At 36.1% G+C, this 16,953-nt stretch overlaps 1 protein-coding gene across 3 annotated transcripts in view; it reads right to left on the bottom strand.

The window, feature by feature from the left end:
• Positions 1 to 16,953, bottom strand: part of LOC124612364 (fibroblast growth factor receptor 3-like) — a 427,961-nt gene that overhangs the window by 26,694 nt on the left and 384,314 nt on the right. For 2 of the 3 annotated variants that reach the window (XM_047140525.1, XM_047140523.1), the window contains exons 10-15: positions 14,652 to 14,778; positions 12,092 to 12,279; positions 7,302 to 7,425; positions 6,135 to 6,338; positions 4,684 to 4,872; positions 797 to 987 (exon numbers count right to left, since the gene is read on the bottom strand). In XM_047140525.1, coding sequence (XP_046996481.1) covers positions 797 to 987; positions 4,684 to 4,872; positions 6,135 to 6,338; positions 7,302 to 7,425; positions 12,092 to 12,279; positions 14,652 to 14,778 — 1,023 coding nt within the window. Of the gene's footprint in view, positions 1 to 293; positions 467 to 796; positions 988 to 4,683; positions 4,873 to 6,134; positions 6,339 to 7,301; positions 7,426 to 12,091; positions 12,280 to 14,651; positions 14,779 to 16,953 lie in introns of all 3 variants that reach the window. The other variant, XM_047140524.1, reaches the window with a different exon arrangement.

Genomic DNA, 16,953 nt, shown 5'->3' with positions numbered 1-16,953 from the left:
GGCAAACGGTGGAAGCAAAGTTGTACACCTTGTAACAATAAATTAGTTACAGTTTTAGTACATTTCTAGTAACAATACAAAAATATCTAAGTACAGATAGTTTTACAGCATAGATTTAGTGACTAAGAAGCAGTATCCACGCTCTTGCAAATAAAACTAAAACAAAATTCAACTCACTTCTTATTGACATATTACGTACAAATTACAAGATGTTATTAAAAGAAAGTTAGTAACTTGTCATGCTCATGCATCAGATAGCCCACAGCATCCAGAGAATAAACACTTAAGTATACCTTCACCGTGTTACTAGACTCTGTTTCATTAAAGTCCATGTAATAGCCCTTATACCAGGCAACATGAGGATGAAGATCAGACAGGACTTTGCAGTTAAATGAAGCTGTGGCACCCAAAACCAAGGTGGAGTTCTCAGGAGCTTCTGTGAATATTGGCCTGTGATGCACTCGCTCTAGAAAAATAGAGTGTTTTAAATTATCAGCTGAAAATGTGTACAAAACCATAAAAGAACTGACATAAAAATCCATAAAAGTGCTCGAATAAATCCATAAAAGTGCTCGAATCAAGTTTTTGTTGTTAAGGTACAATGAAAGAAAATGGAAAGTGAAACTGTGCTTCATAATTTTTGTAAACTGTATTCAGCACTGTTATAGATTTTTCATCATGTTGCTTTTAAAAATGGATAAAAATTTGACATCTGCCTGCCACCACACCCAACCACCAGGTTCCTGAAAAAGAAAGCAAGACTTCCTCAATTTAAAAAATCACATCCAATTCTTACCTGAGGAAGAAGTGTTGCATTGGGAATATCATCTGCATCATCAATATCACCACTTGGACAAGATTCAACACGTAGCCACTGGATATGTGGTTCAAGGTCTGAGACTGTAGTACATGTTAACTCAGCAGTAGTGTTCACAACAGCTGTCTTATTTTCGGCGCTGTGTATATAAGGTCTGTGTGGATACCGTTCTGACAAAGGAATTATCATGCAGTAGATCATATTCAGAATATCTATTTTTATTATATTTTAAACTTACACTTGATGAAAATGTATGCAAATCCAAAATACATTCACTCTGTAACTAAAATATGCTCTCAGGTGTAAATACACACCTTCTTCTAACTTGTTCAAGATCATGTGTGTTGGTAGTATGATATAAAAGGGGACATTTGCCACACTGTAATCTCCAAATAATAGAAAATTTAAAATTCTTTCATTTTTAAGCAGTATCTTTCTTCCAAGTATTTTTCCCTCCCTCACAGATATTTGTGTTAGCAAGGAAAGGAAATGTTGACAGGGGGTCACTACTTTAGATTCATTGTCTCATTGTCAATTGACAAGATAAATATTTTAGAAATACTATGCTAAACTTTACTTCAGACTCTTAAAGTAACATTTGGATAAAAATGTCTGCAAGTTCACACCTTTTCAGTAGATGATCATGTGTGAAAGCAGCTAATGTAATCTTATCATCAGGGTAAATATAGGTGACACACCTGTGATTGTGAAATGCATGGGATAGGTTATCAGAGTGGTCAACACGGGATTTAAACCAAATTTCACATTGTTGTACATTCAACATGCAACTGCTACAGCTGTTCTTCATTTCTCTTAATTTTATATCTGGACACAGCACCACAAAGAGTCCCACTGAAGGGTTTGTTCAAAGGGCTATCACAATAACACAGAGTCTGAGTTCATTCAATTGCAATGAGATTTAAAAATTAAGAAAAAGAACTTGAAATTTACTGAATATCAAAAGCAAGGTGAAAAATATACTATACAAAAATGAAGCAGTTTGCACAGATGTTGTTGTTTTAAACTGTCTTAAATTATTTCAACAAACTTATTAACCTATTCAGGTATATGCAGTAAGCAACAAAAATAAAAAATTGTGGTGCTACTAAATAATGCTTTTAAAAAAGACAGAAAATAAGGGTTTTTAAACGTCAGATTACAATTCAAAACAATATTTTCATTTTAACAGTGAACAGTTGCTGTAAGGGATGTTGTGTGCCTATCATGCAGGATGTGTGCCATTCATTGATCTCTCTGTGAAATAGTGGCTTGGATGGAAAATAATATGCACTGGCATTACGTATATTCTGCAGGTAAATGTAAAGAGAACAGTTACTACAAAAAATGAGCACATGGCTGCTAGCAGATCAATGTAACGCATTGAGATTCATATATTGAAGTATTCAATACCATACCAAATAGATCACTTGAGCCTCATTTTGTTACATTTGTAAGTACCCTGCCTCATGTTTTTATTTATTTGTGTTAAATGCTGTTCATTATGTTACCTTTGAATATAATACAATGATGTTACACAATACAATACAATGTGTACAATACAATGATGTTATTAGTCAATTGTGCAACAGATCTATTTGCCTACTATGTAAGCACCATACTATCTATTTATATGAACATTTGTACAAAAACAAACAAACTACATGAAACTATCCAATATTGTTTTATGCCGTACATGTTAGCAAATAAATTTAAAAAACTAGTTATCTTTTTAGTAAGATCTGATCTTTGAGAAACCATGATTAGTAAAACCTTTGTAGTCTATTTGAAATAAATAATCTTAACATTTGAAAATAAGTCAAAATTTTATTATTAACAATCCCAGATAGCATTAAAATATCAAGACAGCATTAAAGAGTGATAAGGAGTGTCTGAGAGTGTTTGAATTCTGTGTAAATTCAGCCCAAATTATTTTCATTAAATCATAATCAAAATTAAAAGTCATATGCATGGAAGTTTTTTTAAAATCATATTTATGCCCCACAAAGCAAAAATCTAGAAATATGGGGTGTGAAGAGATCATAACCCCAATTGGCAACATGGTAATGAAAATGCAAGATCAATATTATTCTTTTAGTAACATAAAACTTCCATTTGTATCAAATTTGGGGTACACTTTGTTTTCGTTGTTTTAAAGAGGCCACGCACAAAATAATAAACTATCATTTTTCCATGGCACTGGGAGTTTGTAACATGTAATGTTACACAGAGATAGTAGATAGCAGTGCCCATAGCCATACTTTTTGCATAGATGTGAAGTGTGAAGTTGAAAATTGCTCTTTCTGTATCTACATCTAGATTAATGTCCCTCATTCTAATATGCAACAAGTCACACAGGGTGCTTCATATTTGCTTGTGCCTCACATTGGCTTGTATTCAAATTCTATTTATGGAAATTGCAAGGACAGAAATATGTGACATACTGCACCTAATATTATCACTGTGGTCCCTTCACAGTATAAAGGAACGGATTAGGGTTTAATGTCCTGTGGGCTTTAGGGTTATTAGAGATAGTTCGCAGCATGCAAGAATGGGCCAGTAATATGTTTTTAGGATATTTGCAAAGAACACATGAACACTTTCTAGCAGGCCGTTGCATGCTACATAGTGCCTACCCCGTACAGTTTCTCATTCTAGTTAATTGAGCATACCAATAAAACATTTGTACAAGATGTGTATATTTTTCACAAATCATGAAATGTTACTTTGTCCTTTTTAAATTTGTTCATTGAACTTTTTCAAATTTATCTACTCAGTCTGACCCGATGTCACTCCCGGACAGTGAACGTTATTCACGTAGTAGTAGTGCTCATGTTTCTTTCACTATTTTCTACATCAGGGCTAAAATTGCAATGAGTCTTGCCATTTGCCATAACCCAAAGTCTCTTACTTGCCTTTCCCATTTGCTACATCTACAAACTGCAAACCAATGCGAAACGCATGGCAGAGGTCACATCTCATTGTACCAGTTATTAGCACTAATGAAAAATTTAAATGACATCATTGACTTAAGTGATTAATTATTGTACTGAAACAATATATTTTACCTACTTTTATTACTTCTCATTTACCTGTTACTAAAGAGAGCTACTGTAGCTGCACCTAATGTGAATCTTCCACAAAGTCTCCTGATGATTGTGAGTAGTTCTAAAGGAAGATCAATACCCTATAAACAGTAGCACCATCCAAGAATAATAACTGGACAGCTACTGGAATTGCTTTAAATAAATATTATATTTGTACCTAGTGAATCATATTAGTGTTTATTTTGTATAGTTTATAAATTGGTAAAAGAAACATGTATTATGTGCCTCTTTTGTTGCCATTTTGTAGATGAGGTGAAAAAATATAAATTTAAGTAATAAAAATCCTATATTAACTAGGAATGTCACAGGGCAGTCTTTCAACACTTGACTGTCCATTTTTAATATTTATGTGAAAGTATTATATCTCTACTTTACATCAGCTTGCTTTTGTGGTTTGCATGTCATAACAGTCCCCCTTTCCATTTTAATTGAATAACTAATTTCCTAACTATGTCAATCAATCATTCATTGCGTGGCTCATATTAATTGAAAAACACATCAGGGTGACTTCTTTGGCATGTACCCAATGATCAACATTAGTGACAAGGTAAAACTGTTTTTCAAAAAGTGCCAATAATTGCACTGTATGTTGACACCTCATAGACTTCAGGATGTGTATAATTCATGGTGAACTGCCTGCAAGATGCAGAGATTTAAGTCCAAGTCCCAATTTACAGTTTTAAGTTGTCATATATGCTGATCAACATATAAGTGCAATAAATGTTTAAAAAAACTTTTTAGATAAGGAAACTGTCCACATACCAATAACATCCACTTTAAATGTGTGGTTGATACACTCCAGTTCATTGCAGACAACACAACTGTAATTGCCAGAATCAAAAGTTGTCAGATCTTCTAAATTCATTGACCATCGCCTATATGATATAACACCTAAATGGCGTTCTGGGGTCACACCATTTTTGTACCAAGTAATATTTGGACTTGGATTTCCTGCACAAAAACAGACATTGGTAATACTTTTGTAAATGTCATTAAATGTAACAAAATGACAATGTTGTCTATAAAACTCAATGTTCAGATAATTTGCAAGAAGAAAATTAAAAATATTATTTAAGTTTCTTGGGGCTGCAATAGTTAAAGATATAGTGGAAACAATATAAGGAAAAGTATAGATTACTATTCACTGTGAAAATGTCATGTTGAGTTTCAGACAAGCACAATGAAAAGACTTTTATGACTTAGCTTTTGGCCAAATCCTTCTTCAGAGAAGAAAACACATACATTCATTCGCACAAGCAAGCACACTTCATGCACACGTGACCACCATCTCTGGCAGCTTGGACCAGAATGCATTGAATGAATAAATGTGTGTTTTCTTTTCAGAAGTAAGGTTTGGCTGAAAGCTAAATTGTAACTCTTTTTCATTGTGCCTGTCTGCAGCTCAACATACCATCTCTGCACTGAGTGGCAGTCTTCATTTCCTTATATTGCCAAAAGTATGGTGGGGTATTTAAAAAAAATTCTGAGGCTGTACTTCTTGAAATCGTATACTAATCATGATGATACTCCCCAGTTACTTTTTCTAACAAATGGTATCAGATTTCTAGCAAATTGAAAAACCTCAGGTATCTAAAAACAAGGTACAGGAGTACCTTATTAGCCAAACTTTCTGTAATTTATGAGGATATTTGGACTAAGGAGTGTAAATTCCATTTGTATTAAACATGATTCGTCTTTGCCAGTACACAGACAGAGAGTTGATAATGCGTTAGTATCAGATAAAAGCAGCAGCTGCATAATGTGAGGGGAGGTACAGTGGGCCTTTTTTAATTGCTACTTTTCTCCTAATACGTACATATATAAAATACCTTAGAAATAGTTCTCATAGTTACCAATGCGAGGAGATCAGCAATAGCCAAATTTTGTTGTTAGTATGCTTTACAGAAGTGGCTTAGAGTGTTTGCTCATGTCTGTTAATATGTAACATTAATCATCCAACAACTTCTCTTTCATAATAGGATTTACAGAACAGGACGTGTGAATGAATGAAAAAATTGAGGATGTTAAATCGTTTTGGGATATCATATATGCAACTTCCCCAAGAAAGCTTGCAAAGCAATTGTGTTTGATATACAAACAGAGCAAGGGAAAATGTGCACAGAATAGTAATATAGATATCATTCCATTTGTAATATTTTATTTTACTTGTGAATTCTACAGTATATGTTAATAAATACACAAATCTAGCTCACCATCAGCTTGACATTTGAGACGCAAAGTGTTTCCAGCAGGCTTCATGATTACAGGATGCATAGTGTTAGGTTTTACAAAAGTTGGTGGTTTTAAATCCCCTGTAGCATTTACAGAACCTGGCTTAGACAGAAGATCAGTCTCTCTGTCAGGCCCATCAACATCATGAGAATCATCTGCTTCTGCAGCTCCCAGTTGAGATAAAGCTGGAAGTAAAATTCTTTTGATTTTATTTTGATTTTAGATGTCCAGGACTTGTGTATAAAAATCAATGGTAAAGTTCTTAACTATTGTGATTCAGCTCTTAAAACATGCTTGAACTATTCTTTGGCATTTAAGCAGGAATTTTTGTCCAGATGGTGTTATATCACAACAAGTTGAATTTTTACCATCCTCAAGTGGGGCAGACCACTGATTATCTCTTACTGCACAGCATTTGTATTCAAATATTGCACCATATAGATGATATCACCAGGTTCAATAATTGAGAACATTTCAAAATCACCGTACATAAGGAAAATGTAAAATCACAGACATCTATTGAAACTATTAACATTTACTGAATCATAATAAATGACATAAATTTTTGACATAAACTGTATATTTAGTTCTCATATACATAGTTTATTATCATAGTGAAATTATTCATTATTTATTTATGAATGCTGGCAAATATTTCCAGTTCATTTGTATATAAAAAAATCATGAAATATTTTGCTCCAGGAGAGAGAGAAAGTGGAGAATGATGAGTACTGAAATTAAGTCTTCTTCAAAATAATACTATAAACATCTTCTAAAAGTATCAAACAATGGAAAACCCAGGACGAAATTTAACAATATTATGAAAAGGAAAGTTGCCACTCACCATATAGCAGAGATACTGAGTCGCAGATAGGTACAACAAAATGGCGGTCACAAATAAATCTTTTGACCAGTAAGGCCTTTGTCAGAAATAGATGACACACACACACACACACACACACACACACAGTCTTTTCGTTGTGCCTATCTGTGACTCAGAATCTATGCTATATGATGAGGGGCAACTTTCCTCTTGTAAAAGTATGAGTCGCAAATCCCTGCTATCTTGTAAACTTAATTAATCTATGAATTTTAATGTTGTCTAAAATACAGTACTTCTTTAATTTTGATTGTACTTTTCACATTACCTGGGTTGACTTGAAGCCATGTGGTACCAGAGAAAGTGCACTGTCTGTTGCATACCAAACACGTGTACCATCCAGCATGATCCAAGCTTATACGCTGGAGCAACAACTGGCCACTTTTATCAGACTGCAACAAAATATTTTGAAACATCTAAATATTCATTAAATGTGAGAGATAAAGAGACCATTCAAAAAAGGTAGCTCTGCTCATTTCTGAAGTTCATCATGTAAGTAAATATATGAAGAGATGATGTAACACTTCTTACTACACTGGTAATGGCTGAGTGGTATAGATCAAAGTACATTTTAATACACATTATGAAATATGAATGTTGCTTTGGAAGAATTACAGAAAGCACACAATGTCATGAAAGTTAGCAGCAGACAGTTTTAAAACAACAGGTTGAAATTATCAAATGACTGAATTAATTGCCTTGAGATCATATCTCACCAGTATGGCAGTTTTACCACAAACATCAATGACAAAGAGACAAGACAGGAAAAAGTAAGGCAGAAGAGTACACTCACATGATGTCATAAGATCATTGTACATCTAATTGCAGGAACTTTGAATTTGAGTTTTGTGTCAATGTAAATAGTAACATAATAAAAAATTATGCAGAAAACAGAAAATCAAATCACAATGGCAGCCATCATAAAATGAAAACAGATTTTTGAAAATACAAGATCTGTTTTGAAAATACCCAAACATTTTGAATTATGTGCTAATGGAGATATTTAGTGGTATGCAGTTTGCAGCAGTGCCTTGTGTATTACCTTCTACCTAACCACATGTTTTTAGAGTGTGAATATCTCATTTAGTTTTCATGATATTTTTATTTGAGTGTAACATGTTTAAACATGTTTGTGGTGATTTTTGAAATGGGCAGTTTTCTGGAGCAATGATGGTATGTAAAATTATGCATGAAAATAGGCAAAACTTTGCAGAAACGTATCAACTTCTGAACAAGCTTATGGAGATGATGCTGTGGGTTGTGTGCAATATTACAAATGGTTTTCATGAATTAAAAGCAGTTATCAGTGAACTGAAGATGATTCTCAACCAAGGAGGTTGCCCACTTCAATTGATGACTCACAGATTCAGAAAAATCAACAATCTAGTGCATGAAAATTGCCAATATTCTGGACTAAGGAGGCCTTCCTCTGCAATTGATAACTTACACTTTCAAAAAAATCAACAATCTATTGCATGTAAATTGCCAATTGACTGTTAGAGAAGAGCTTAGCATCTCAAATTGGTTGTGTCAGGGATAAATGATAATTAATTGAAACCCTCAGCTGCCGACAGGTGTTGTTGACATACCTTGATGGGGACAGCTGAAAATGTGTGCCCTGACTGGGACTCAAATCTGGGATCTCCTGCTTACAGGCTTACATGGCAGATGCTCCATCCATCTGAGCCACCGAGGACACAGATGCGAGTGCGCCCAGGTTTCCCGAACTCTTAGGGGAATCGTCAACTGAAGTGGGCATGAGTAACGAGTGGATGGGCGAAGTATCTATTAGGAACATTACGTATGTAGATTGTGGACAGTTGGGAATGTGGGTCTCATGAGAAGCATGCAAGGGATAAGTCCCTGCAGTCGCACTATTCATCTGTGTCCTCGGTGGCTCAGATGGATAGAGCATCTGCCATGTAAGCAGGAGATCCCAGGTTTGAGTCCCAGTCGGGGCACACATTTTCAGCTGCCCAACAAGGTATGTCAACAACACCTGTCGGCAGCTGAGGGTTTCAATTAATTATCATTTATTCTAGAGAAGCTACACAGTCATCAATGGTATCTGTTCTTGTGAGAATAGTTACTATCTTCATATCATGTCATGGAATTTTGATGCAAGAATTGAACATTGCAGTAATATTTGTTCCTCGTTTGATGACAGGACAACAGAAAAAAAAAAAAAAAAAAAAAATGGAGTGGATGGTTGTCGGAAACTCCTTGAACAAGACAATGAAGAAACATTTATCCAGAGGATCATGATGGGAGACAAAAGCTCAGTTTACAGCTACATTAAGACAGAAGTTCTCCATCGGGTTCAATCCCATGTCATAGCAATGCTCACTGCTTTTTTGACTTTAATGGAATTGTGCATTTTGAATTATTTTCTTAAAGTGAAAAAGTGAACCATGTGTACTATCAAAGCAAATTAATCTCAGACCTTAAAGACCATCTCAAATGAAGCTATCGAGAACTGCTTCATGAAATGGGGGGCGGGGTGCTTTTAGGGCGACAAGGGCTATTGATCTATAACATTAATAATGAAGTTTAGGAAAGTAAAGTTCGGTTATTTTCTGAATGTACCTCGTACATGGAAGAACCCTGGAGATACTAAAAGGTATCAGATAGATTATATAATGGTAAGACAGAGATTTAGGAACCAGGTTTTAAATTGCAAGACATTTCCAGGGGCAGATGTGGACTCTGACCACAATCTATTGGTTATGACTTGTAGATTAAAACTGAAGAAGCTGCAAAAAGGTGGGAATTTAAGGAGATGGGACCTGGATAAACTAAAAGAACCGGAGGTTGTACAGAGATTCAGGGAGAGCATAAGGGAGCAATTGACAGGAATGGGGGAAATAAATACAGTAGAAGAAGAATGGGTAGCTTTGAGGGATGAAGTAGTGAAGGCAGCAGAGGATCAAGTAGGTAAAAAGACGAGGGCTAGTAGAAATCCTTGGGTAACAGAAGAAATATTGAATTTAATTGATGAAAGGAGGAAATATAAAAATGCAGTAAGTGAAACAGGCAAAAAGGAATACAAACGTCTCAAAAATGAGATCGACAGGAAGTGCAAAATGGCTAAGCAGGGATGGCTAGAGGACAAATGTAAGGATGTAGAGGCTTGTCTCACTAGGGGTAAGATAGATACTGCCTACAGGAAAATTAAAGAGACCTTTGGAGATAAGAGAACGACTTGTATGAATATCAAGAGCTCAGATGGAAACCCAGTTCTAAGCAAAGAAGGGAAAGCAGAAAGGTGGAAGGAGTATATAGAGGGCCTATACAAGGGCGATGTACTTGAGGACAATATTATGGAAATGGAAGAGGATGTAGATGAAGATGAAATGGAAGATATGATACTGCGTGAAGAGTTTGACAGAGCACTGAAAGACCTGAGTCGAAACAAGGCCCCCGGAGTAGACAATATTCCATTGGAACTACTGACGGCCGTGGGAGAGCCAGTCCTGACAAAACTCTACCATCTGGTGAGCAAGATGTATGAAACAGGCGAAATACCCTCAGACTTCAAGAAGAATATAATAATTCCAATCCCAAAGAAAGCAGGTGTTGACAGATGTGAAAATTACCGAACTATCAGCTTAATAAGTCACAGCTGCAAAATACTAACACGAATTCTTTACAGACGAATGGAAAAACTGGTAGAGGCCAACCTCGGGGAAGATCAGTTTGGGTTCCGTAGAAACACTGGAACACGTGAGGCAATACTGACCTTACGACTTATCTTAGAAGAAAGATTAAGGAAAGGCAAACCTACGTTTCTAGCATTTGTAGACTTAGAGAAAGCTTTTGACAATGTTGACTGGAATACTCTCTTTCAAATTCTAAAGGTGGCAGGGGTAAAATACAGGGAGCGAAAGGCTATTTACAATTTGTACAGAAACCAGATGGCAGTTATAAGAGTCGAGGGACATGAAAGGGAAGCAGTGGTTGGGAAGGGAGTAAGACAGGGTTGTAGCCTCTCCCCGATGTTGTTCAATCTGTATATTGAGCAAGCAGTAAAGGAAACAAAAGAAAAATTCGGAGTAGGTATTAAAATTCATGGAGAAGAAATAAAAACTTTGAGGTTCGCCGATGACATTGTAATTCTGTCAGAGACAGCAAAGGACTTGGAAGAGCAGTTGAATGGAATGGACAGTGTCTTGAAAGGAGGATATAAGATGAACATCAACAAAAGTAAAACAAGGATAATGGAATGTAATCTAATTAAGTCGGGTGATACTGAGGGAATTAGATTAGGAAATGAGGCACTTAAAGTAGTAAAGGAGTTTTGCTATTTGGGGAGCAAAATAACTGATGATGGTCGAAGTAGAGAGGATATAAAATGTAGGCTGGCAATGGCAAGGAAAGCGTTTCTGAAGAAGAGAAATTTGTTAACATCCAGTATTGATTTAAGTGTCAGGAAGTCATTTCTGAAAGTATTCGTATGGAGTGTAGCCATGTATGGAAGTGAAACATGGACGATAAATAGTTTGGACAAGAAGAGAATAGAAGCTTTCGAAATGTGGTGCTACAGAAGAATGCTGAAGATTAGATGGGTAGATCACGTAACTAATGAGGAAGTATTGAATAGGATTGGGGAGACGAGAAGTTTGTGGCACAACTTGACCAGAAGAAGGGATCGGTTGGTAGGACATGTTCTGAGGCATCAAGGGATCACCAATTTAGTATTGTAGGGCAGCGTGGAGGGTAAAAATCGTAGAGGGAGACCAAGAGATGAATACACTAAGCAGATTCAGAAGGATGTAGGTTGCAGTAGGTACTGGGAGATGAAAAAGCTTGCACAGGATAGAGTAGCATGGAGAGCTGCATCAAACCAGTCTCAGGACTGAAGACCACAACAACAACAACAACCTCATACATGCACAAGCATCATTATGACAAACTTCATTCATATCTGTGTGGTTTCAATAGCCAAAGCAAATTACTACGATTAATTGTAACTTACTATGTAGAAATCGTGTACTTGACAGAATATATACGGATGAGCATTTTTGAGAAGCCTTGGATCAAAATAAGTTATTTACTTACTGAAACAATGTACTGAGAAGGTATATTATTTAAATCTTTGAAAGGCAGTCTTCTGGTATTGTGCTTTATCCAGCGAACATGAACGTCAGGTCCAGGTGGGACATCACAGGTGAGTGTCGGAGAACTCCCAACGACAGCAACCTTCTTTCTTTCTACCTGAGCTGTCTTACCAGTATAGGTAAAATGTTCTGAAAATAAAATGTAAGGAACAAATCAGTATACTAAGAATAAATGTATGTAAAAGAGGTGTAGACTTTTGGGAACAGAAAGGATATGATTATCGCATTAACAGGAAGATTTGATAAAAAAAACTGTGCCTTTCCTTGTCCTCACAACAGGTGGGTCTCTAATGCTAGAGTATGAATGACCCTTTCTCTTTAACCTTGCCCAGGCTGTCCATCTCTCCTCCCCTAGGAAGAAACTAGTAGTTCTGTATCAACTATTCTGATATTTTGCCTTATGTAGGTAATTTCTTGCCAGCAGTTCTATCTCAAAGGAAATGATAATTAGCACAGGCTTCCTGATTTATCTCATTTCTCTACAATTTAATCATACATCAGAAGCAAAATTATTGGGTGAGCAAGAAGTAACATTTTTTGACTTCAGTACAGACAAATGTATGAAAACGTGAACATGAAATTTGAAATTTTGCATCAAAAGATGTTTCTTGGATAATAAAGAAGAAAACAAAATAACAAATGAATTGGATGACTGTAAAACAATGATAAGTTACTCATAAATCAAAATCAAGAGAGTACATATTACAGGAAGGAAGTAGAATATATGGAATGATGCAGCACAGATGAAATATGAATGTCAGAAAAGGAGGAAAAGAACAAAAGCTGACTTAGTGGAAAAAAGTAAATAATGGCAGATTAGAATAGAAGAGGTGAGAGTCATCTGATGAGAGGAAGTGAGAAAGGAATAGTAAACAATGTGAAAAATATAAAAAAAATTCTTCCTCCTTGAGATTAAAAATACAAAATCTTGCTTCTGCCTACCCTCCATATTCTTCTCACTTGAAGGAGGAATTTACTACTCCATGGCTCAAGATTTAATGTTCATCTTGTGTGTGTGTACTTCAACTATGGTACAATATGAGTATTATGCAGTGTGATTAAAATTTGTCCTTGTCAAACAAATTAGACTCTTAAGACAAGGAAAATGACAACTGTGAGGCTGGAATTATCTGAATGGGACAGAAATTGGTAGATATGATGTACAATTGCAGCAAAACACATGATTACAATTTCAGAAAAATTGGATGTTATATTCAAGACAAAAAGCTTAACAAATTGATCAAGTCAATAACATATTGATCCATTTCTACCTGTTAGGGAAGCAGTTATTCAGCTTGTCACTGATTGATAGAATAGTTGGATATCCTCCTGAGGGATATCATACCAAATTATTTCCAATTAGCTCATTACGTGTTCAAAACATCAAGATGGTTGGAGGGCCCTGTCAATAATGCTCCAAAAATTCTCAGTTGAGGAGAGATATGGTGATCTTTCTGGCCAAGGTACACTTTGGCAAGCACAAAGGTGAGCAGTAGAAATTATCTCGCTACATGTGAGCCTGCGACAGCTTGCCACGAAGGGCAACAAAACAAGGTGTAGAATGTTTTTGACATACCACTGTGCTTAAAGGGTGCTGCAGATAACAACCAAAGGGGTCTTGCTGTGAAAAGAAATGGCACCCCAGACGGTCACTCCTGGTTGTCAGAGCATACGGTGGGCGACAGTCAGGTTGGTATTCTACTACCATTCGGGGCTTCTCCAGGGATGTCTTTGACCTATAAACTACTTGACTGGAACAGAATTGTCTTCAGTGGTGAGTCCCACACTGAGTTGAGCCCTGCGACCAATGGAAATGTGTCTCGAGGTGCCCTGGGCAGTAGTGGGATACCAGCCTCACTGTCACCCACCGTGCAGCCCAACAACAGGACTTGTTCAGTTGTCATCTGCAGCACCCTTACAACACAGGATAGATGTCAAAGATATTCTACACCCTGTTTAGTTGCTCTTCATAGAAAGCCATTTTGGGCTTACATTTCTGCAAGATAATTCCCACCCGCACATGGCGAGAATGTCTACTGTCACTTGCCAAATCCTAGCTTGACCAGTAATCTCACTGGATCACTCCACAATTGAGAATATTTGGAGTATTATGAGCAGGGCCCTACAGCCAGCTTAGGATTTTGACAATCTAACATGCCATTTGGACAGGATTTGACATCATATCCCTTAGGAGGACATCCAATAACTCTGTCAATCAATGCCAAGCTGAATAACTGCTTGCACAAGGGCTAGGAATAGACCAATGTGTTAGTGATTTTCTCCATTTGTGAAACTCTTCTTCTTGAATAAATCATCTATTTTTTCTGAAATTGTAAACATTTGTCTGTTTGTGCATGTACATCACATCTACTGATTTCCGTGCCATTTGTATAATTTCTTCATGGCACATCACTTTTTTTGTCTTGGAGTTCATTTTCATATTTATTAGTTTGGTTATACTGTGTTAGTTAATTTGCCAAAATAATCTACAGACTGCTTACCGTCAATCACTTGTAGGTAGACACAGGTAAAAATGCTTCCAGTTTTGATGGTTGTGATGCACTCATACCAGCCCTCACTGTTGTGTGTTATGTTTGGAATAATCAGCAGATGTTGGCTGCCCCTAGGCTAAAAACCATTGATACATTAACAACCTCACTACTTTGTCTTATGTTTTAATTCTCTATCTTAATACAGGAACTGTCTATTTCAAAAATGCAAATAAAAAGAACATTTTCTAATAAAAATATTCCTTGAGCGTTTGTGTTTTAAACTCATAAAGAAATGTTGCACTATGGCAGATTTAAACTACTCTATATGCTTATATTGCACAGTCCTATACGCCACAATACACACATTAAATGTTTTACAAAAGGAAGCTTGATAAAACATTGCCTATTAACCTGGGAAGCAGTGTAAACACATGTAAAGGCAAACAAATATTATTTTTTTTAATAACCATCTTAGTATTGTGATGCTCTTGGCTTGGGATTCTTTGTGCCTCACCTACGTAACTTCAGAGATCAAAACTCTAAGCATTTCTCCTCTACACCATTTGGATAATGGAGCATAACTCCAAAATATTCAGACTCATTTATACTTGCTTTGTAAATAAAACCTCCTTCTCTGCTTGCTGCAGATGGTGGACACACAAACAAGCTTGTGAGACACATTTATATTTATGATTTAGAGTTTCTCCTTCATGTAGATTGGTAAAGGATATTATCATCTCCCATTATTGGATTAACATTTCAGTGTGGAATATTTTTCTATGAATAGATTTATCCTTACTGTATATCAGATGCCTGGGAACTGCTTATTGAAAAGTCCAGTCTAATTAAGGAACACAGATATTATAATTCATCACACAGTCATGTTAGCTTAGTACTGATGTGTTCCACTCAGAATTTCAGCGTCTCTTTTCAACTTTTTAAAATTTTTTATAATAACTGTCTTATTTTAACTGAAGAGCACTAACTCTGGTTTGACATAAGATATATGCTCTGTATGCACAACTGGAAATCACTTTTACAGATTGCCAATGAATGGTACTTACAGGTCGCTTTGTCCTTTGAAGCACAAAGAAAAAAGAAAAACTCTTATTCATGTTACTTATACATTTTGTTATTGATTATATATGAGAAATTATAAGTTTGAAAGTGTCTCATTGTTCTTTACTACAGTTTAACAAAAGAATAAAAAGAAATGATTACATATGATTTTAAACTCAACTGTTCACTTCACAGTGAAAAAGGAAAATTTAAAAACAATTAGACCAAAGTTACCAGCAAACATTGTTAATTTTCTCTTAAAAACTAATAATAATTTCCAGCAACAATATAAAGAAAATCTGTGCTATAACATATTTATCTCAAGAAGAGTATTATCTCAGCAAAAACATTTTTTTGAAAATATAATGTAATTGGGTAGACAAAAAAATCTATTCACACAGCAGCAGCAGAAAACACATTGTAATTAACTAAATGTGCAAGCTTCTGGAGACAGTGGCAACTTCTTCTGGCAGAAGGGCTGAAAGGCATATATGTGCACTGATCCTCATATTCTGTCTCTTGACACCTGCTTCTTTCTGGGAGGTACCCCCCAAAGGATTGTACGTCCCTGTTTCTGGATGGAATGCTACTCTATACCAGCCTCTTTTACAGTTTCAAATACAGCAATCTCTTGCACTTACCTGGCTAATCTGTAACCTATATCCCTCATCTGCCAATATCCACTACATCAGACTTCTCTCCTACAAAACCCTGCAGTTGTCTGCCTCTCATGTTTCCTTGGATGGTATCATCCACCAAGTCAAGTTCAAACTGCAACAACAGCCAAGAGCTCAACTGAAAAAGCTATCCTATTTTCACTTAAAGTACCTCAACAGTATTATTTCTCTTCCTGTTCCTCTCCAGCTTCCTAAACAGCCATCCCATCTACTACCACTCCTCCCTTACAAACTGAGTTTGGCTCACCTTCTTCATATATCCAGATTTCACCACTGCCTCCCAGAGCAGTGGTAACTCATGATCACAAGAACCAGCCACAACACTACAGTGTTCTCAACCTTCTACTTAAGGCACTCTCCCCATCTGAATTATCTGTGTTATCCAAGGGTGCTGCTTTGGTGAAGGACCTACTTCCCTTCATATGTAACATCAACTGGAAATATCACTGGGAAACTCAGTTCCAAAACGTTTCCAACAGCAGACTTGACACTGAACCCTGCCTTAAACAGTTTCAACCATGATCCCAACTTGATCCACCATCATTACCTCATAATCACCACTTGCAAGCCTTTCA

Source organism: Schistocerca americana, chromosome 4 (genome assembly GCF_021461395.2).
Source record: "Schistocerca americana isolate TAMUIC-IGC-003095 chromosome 4, iqSchAmer2.1, whole genome shotgun sequence".
Taxonomy (NCBI): domain Eukaryota; kingdom Metazoa; phylum Arthropoda; class Insecta; order Orthoptera; family Acrididae; genus Schistocerca; species Schistocerca americana.
Note: the sequence above shows the minus strand (reverse complement) of the source record. Positions and strands in the feature narration are given on the sequence as shown.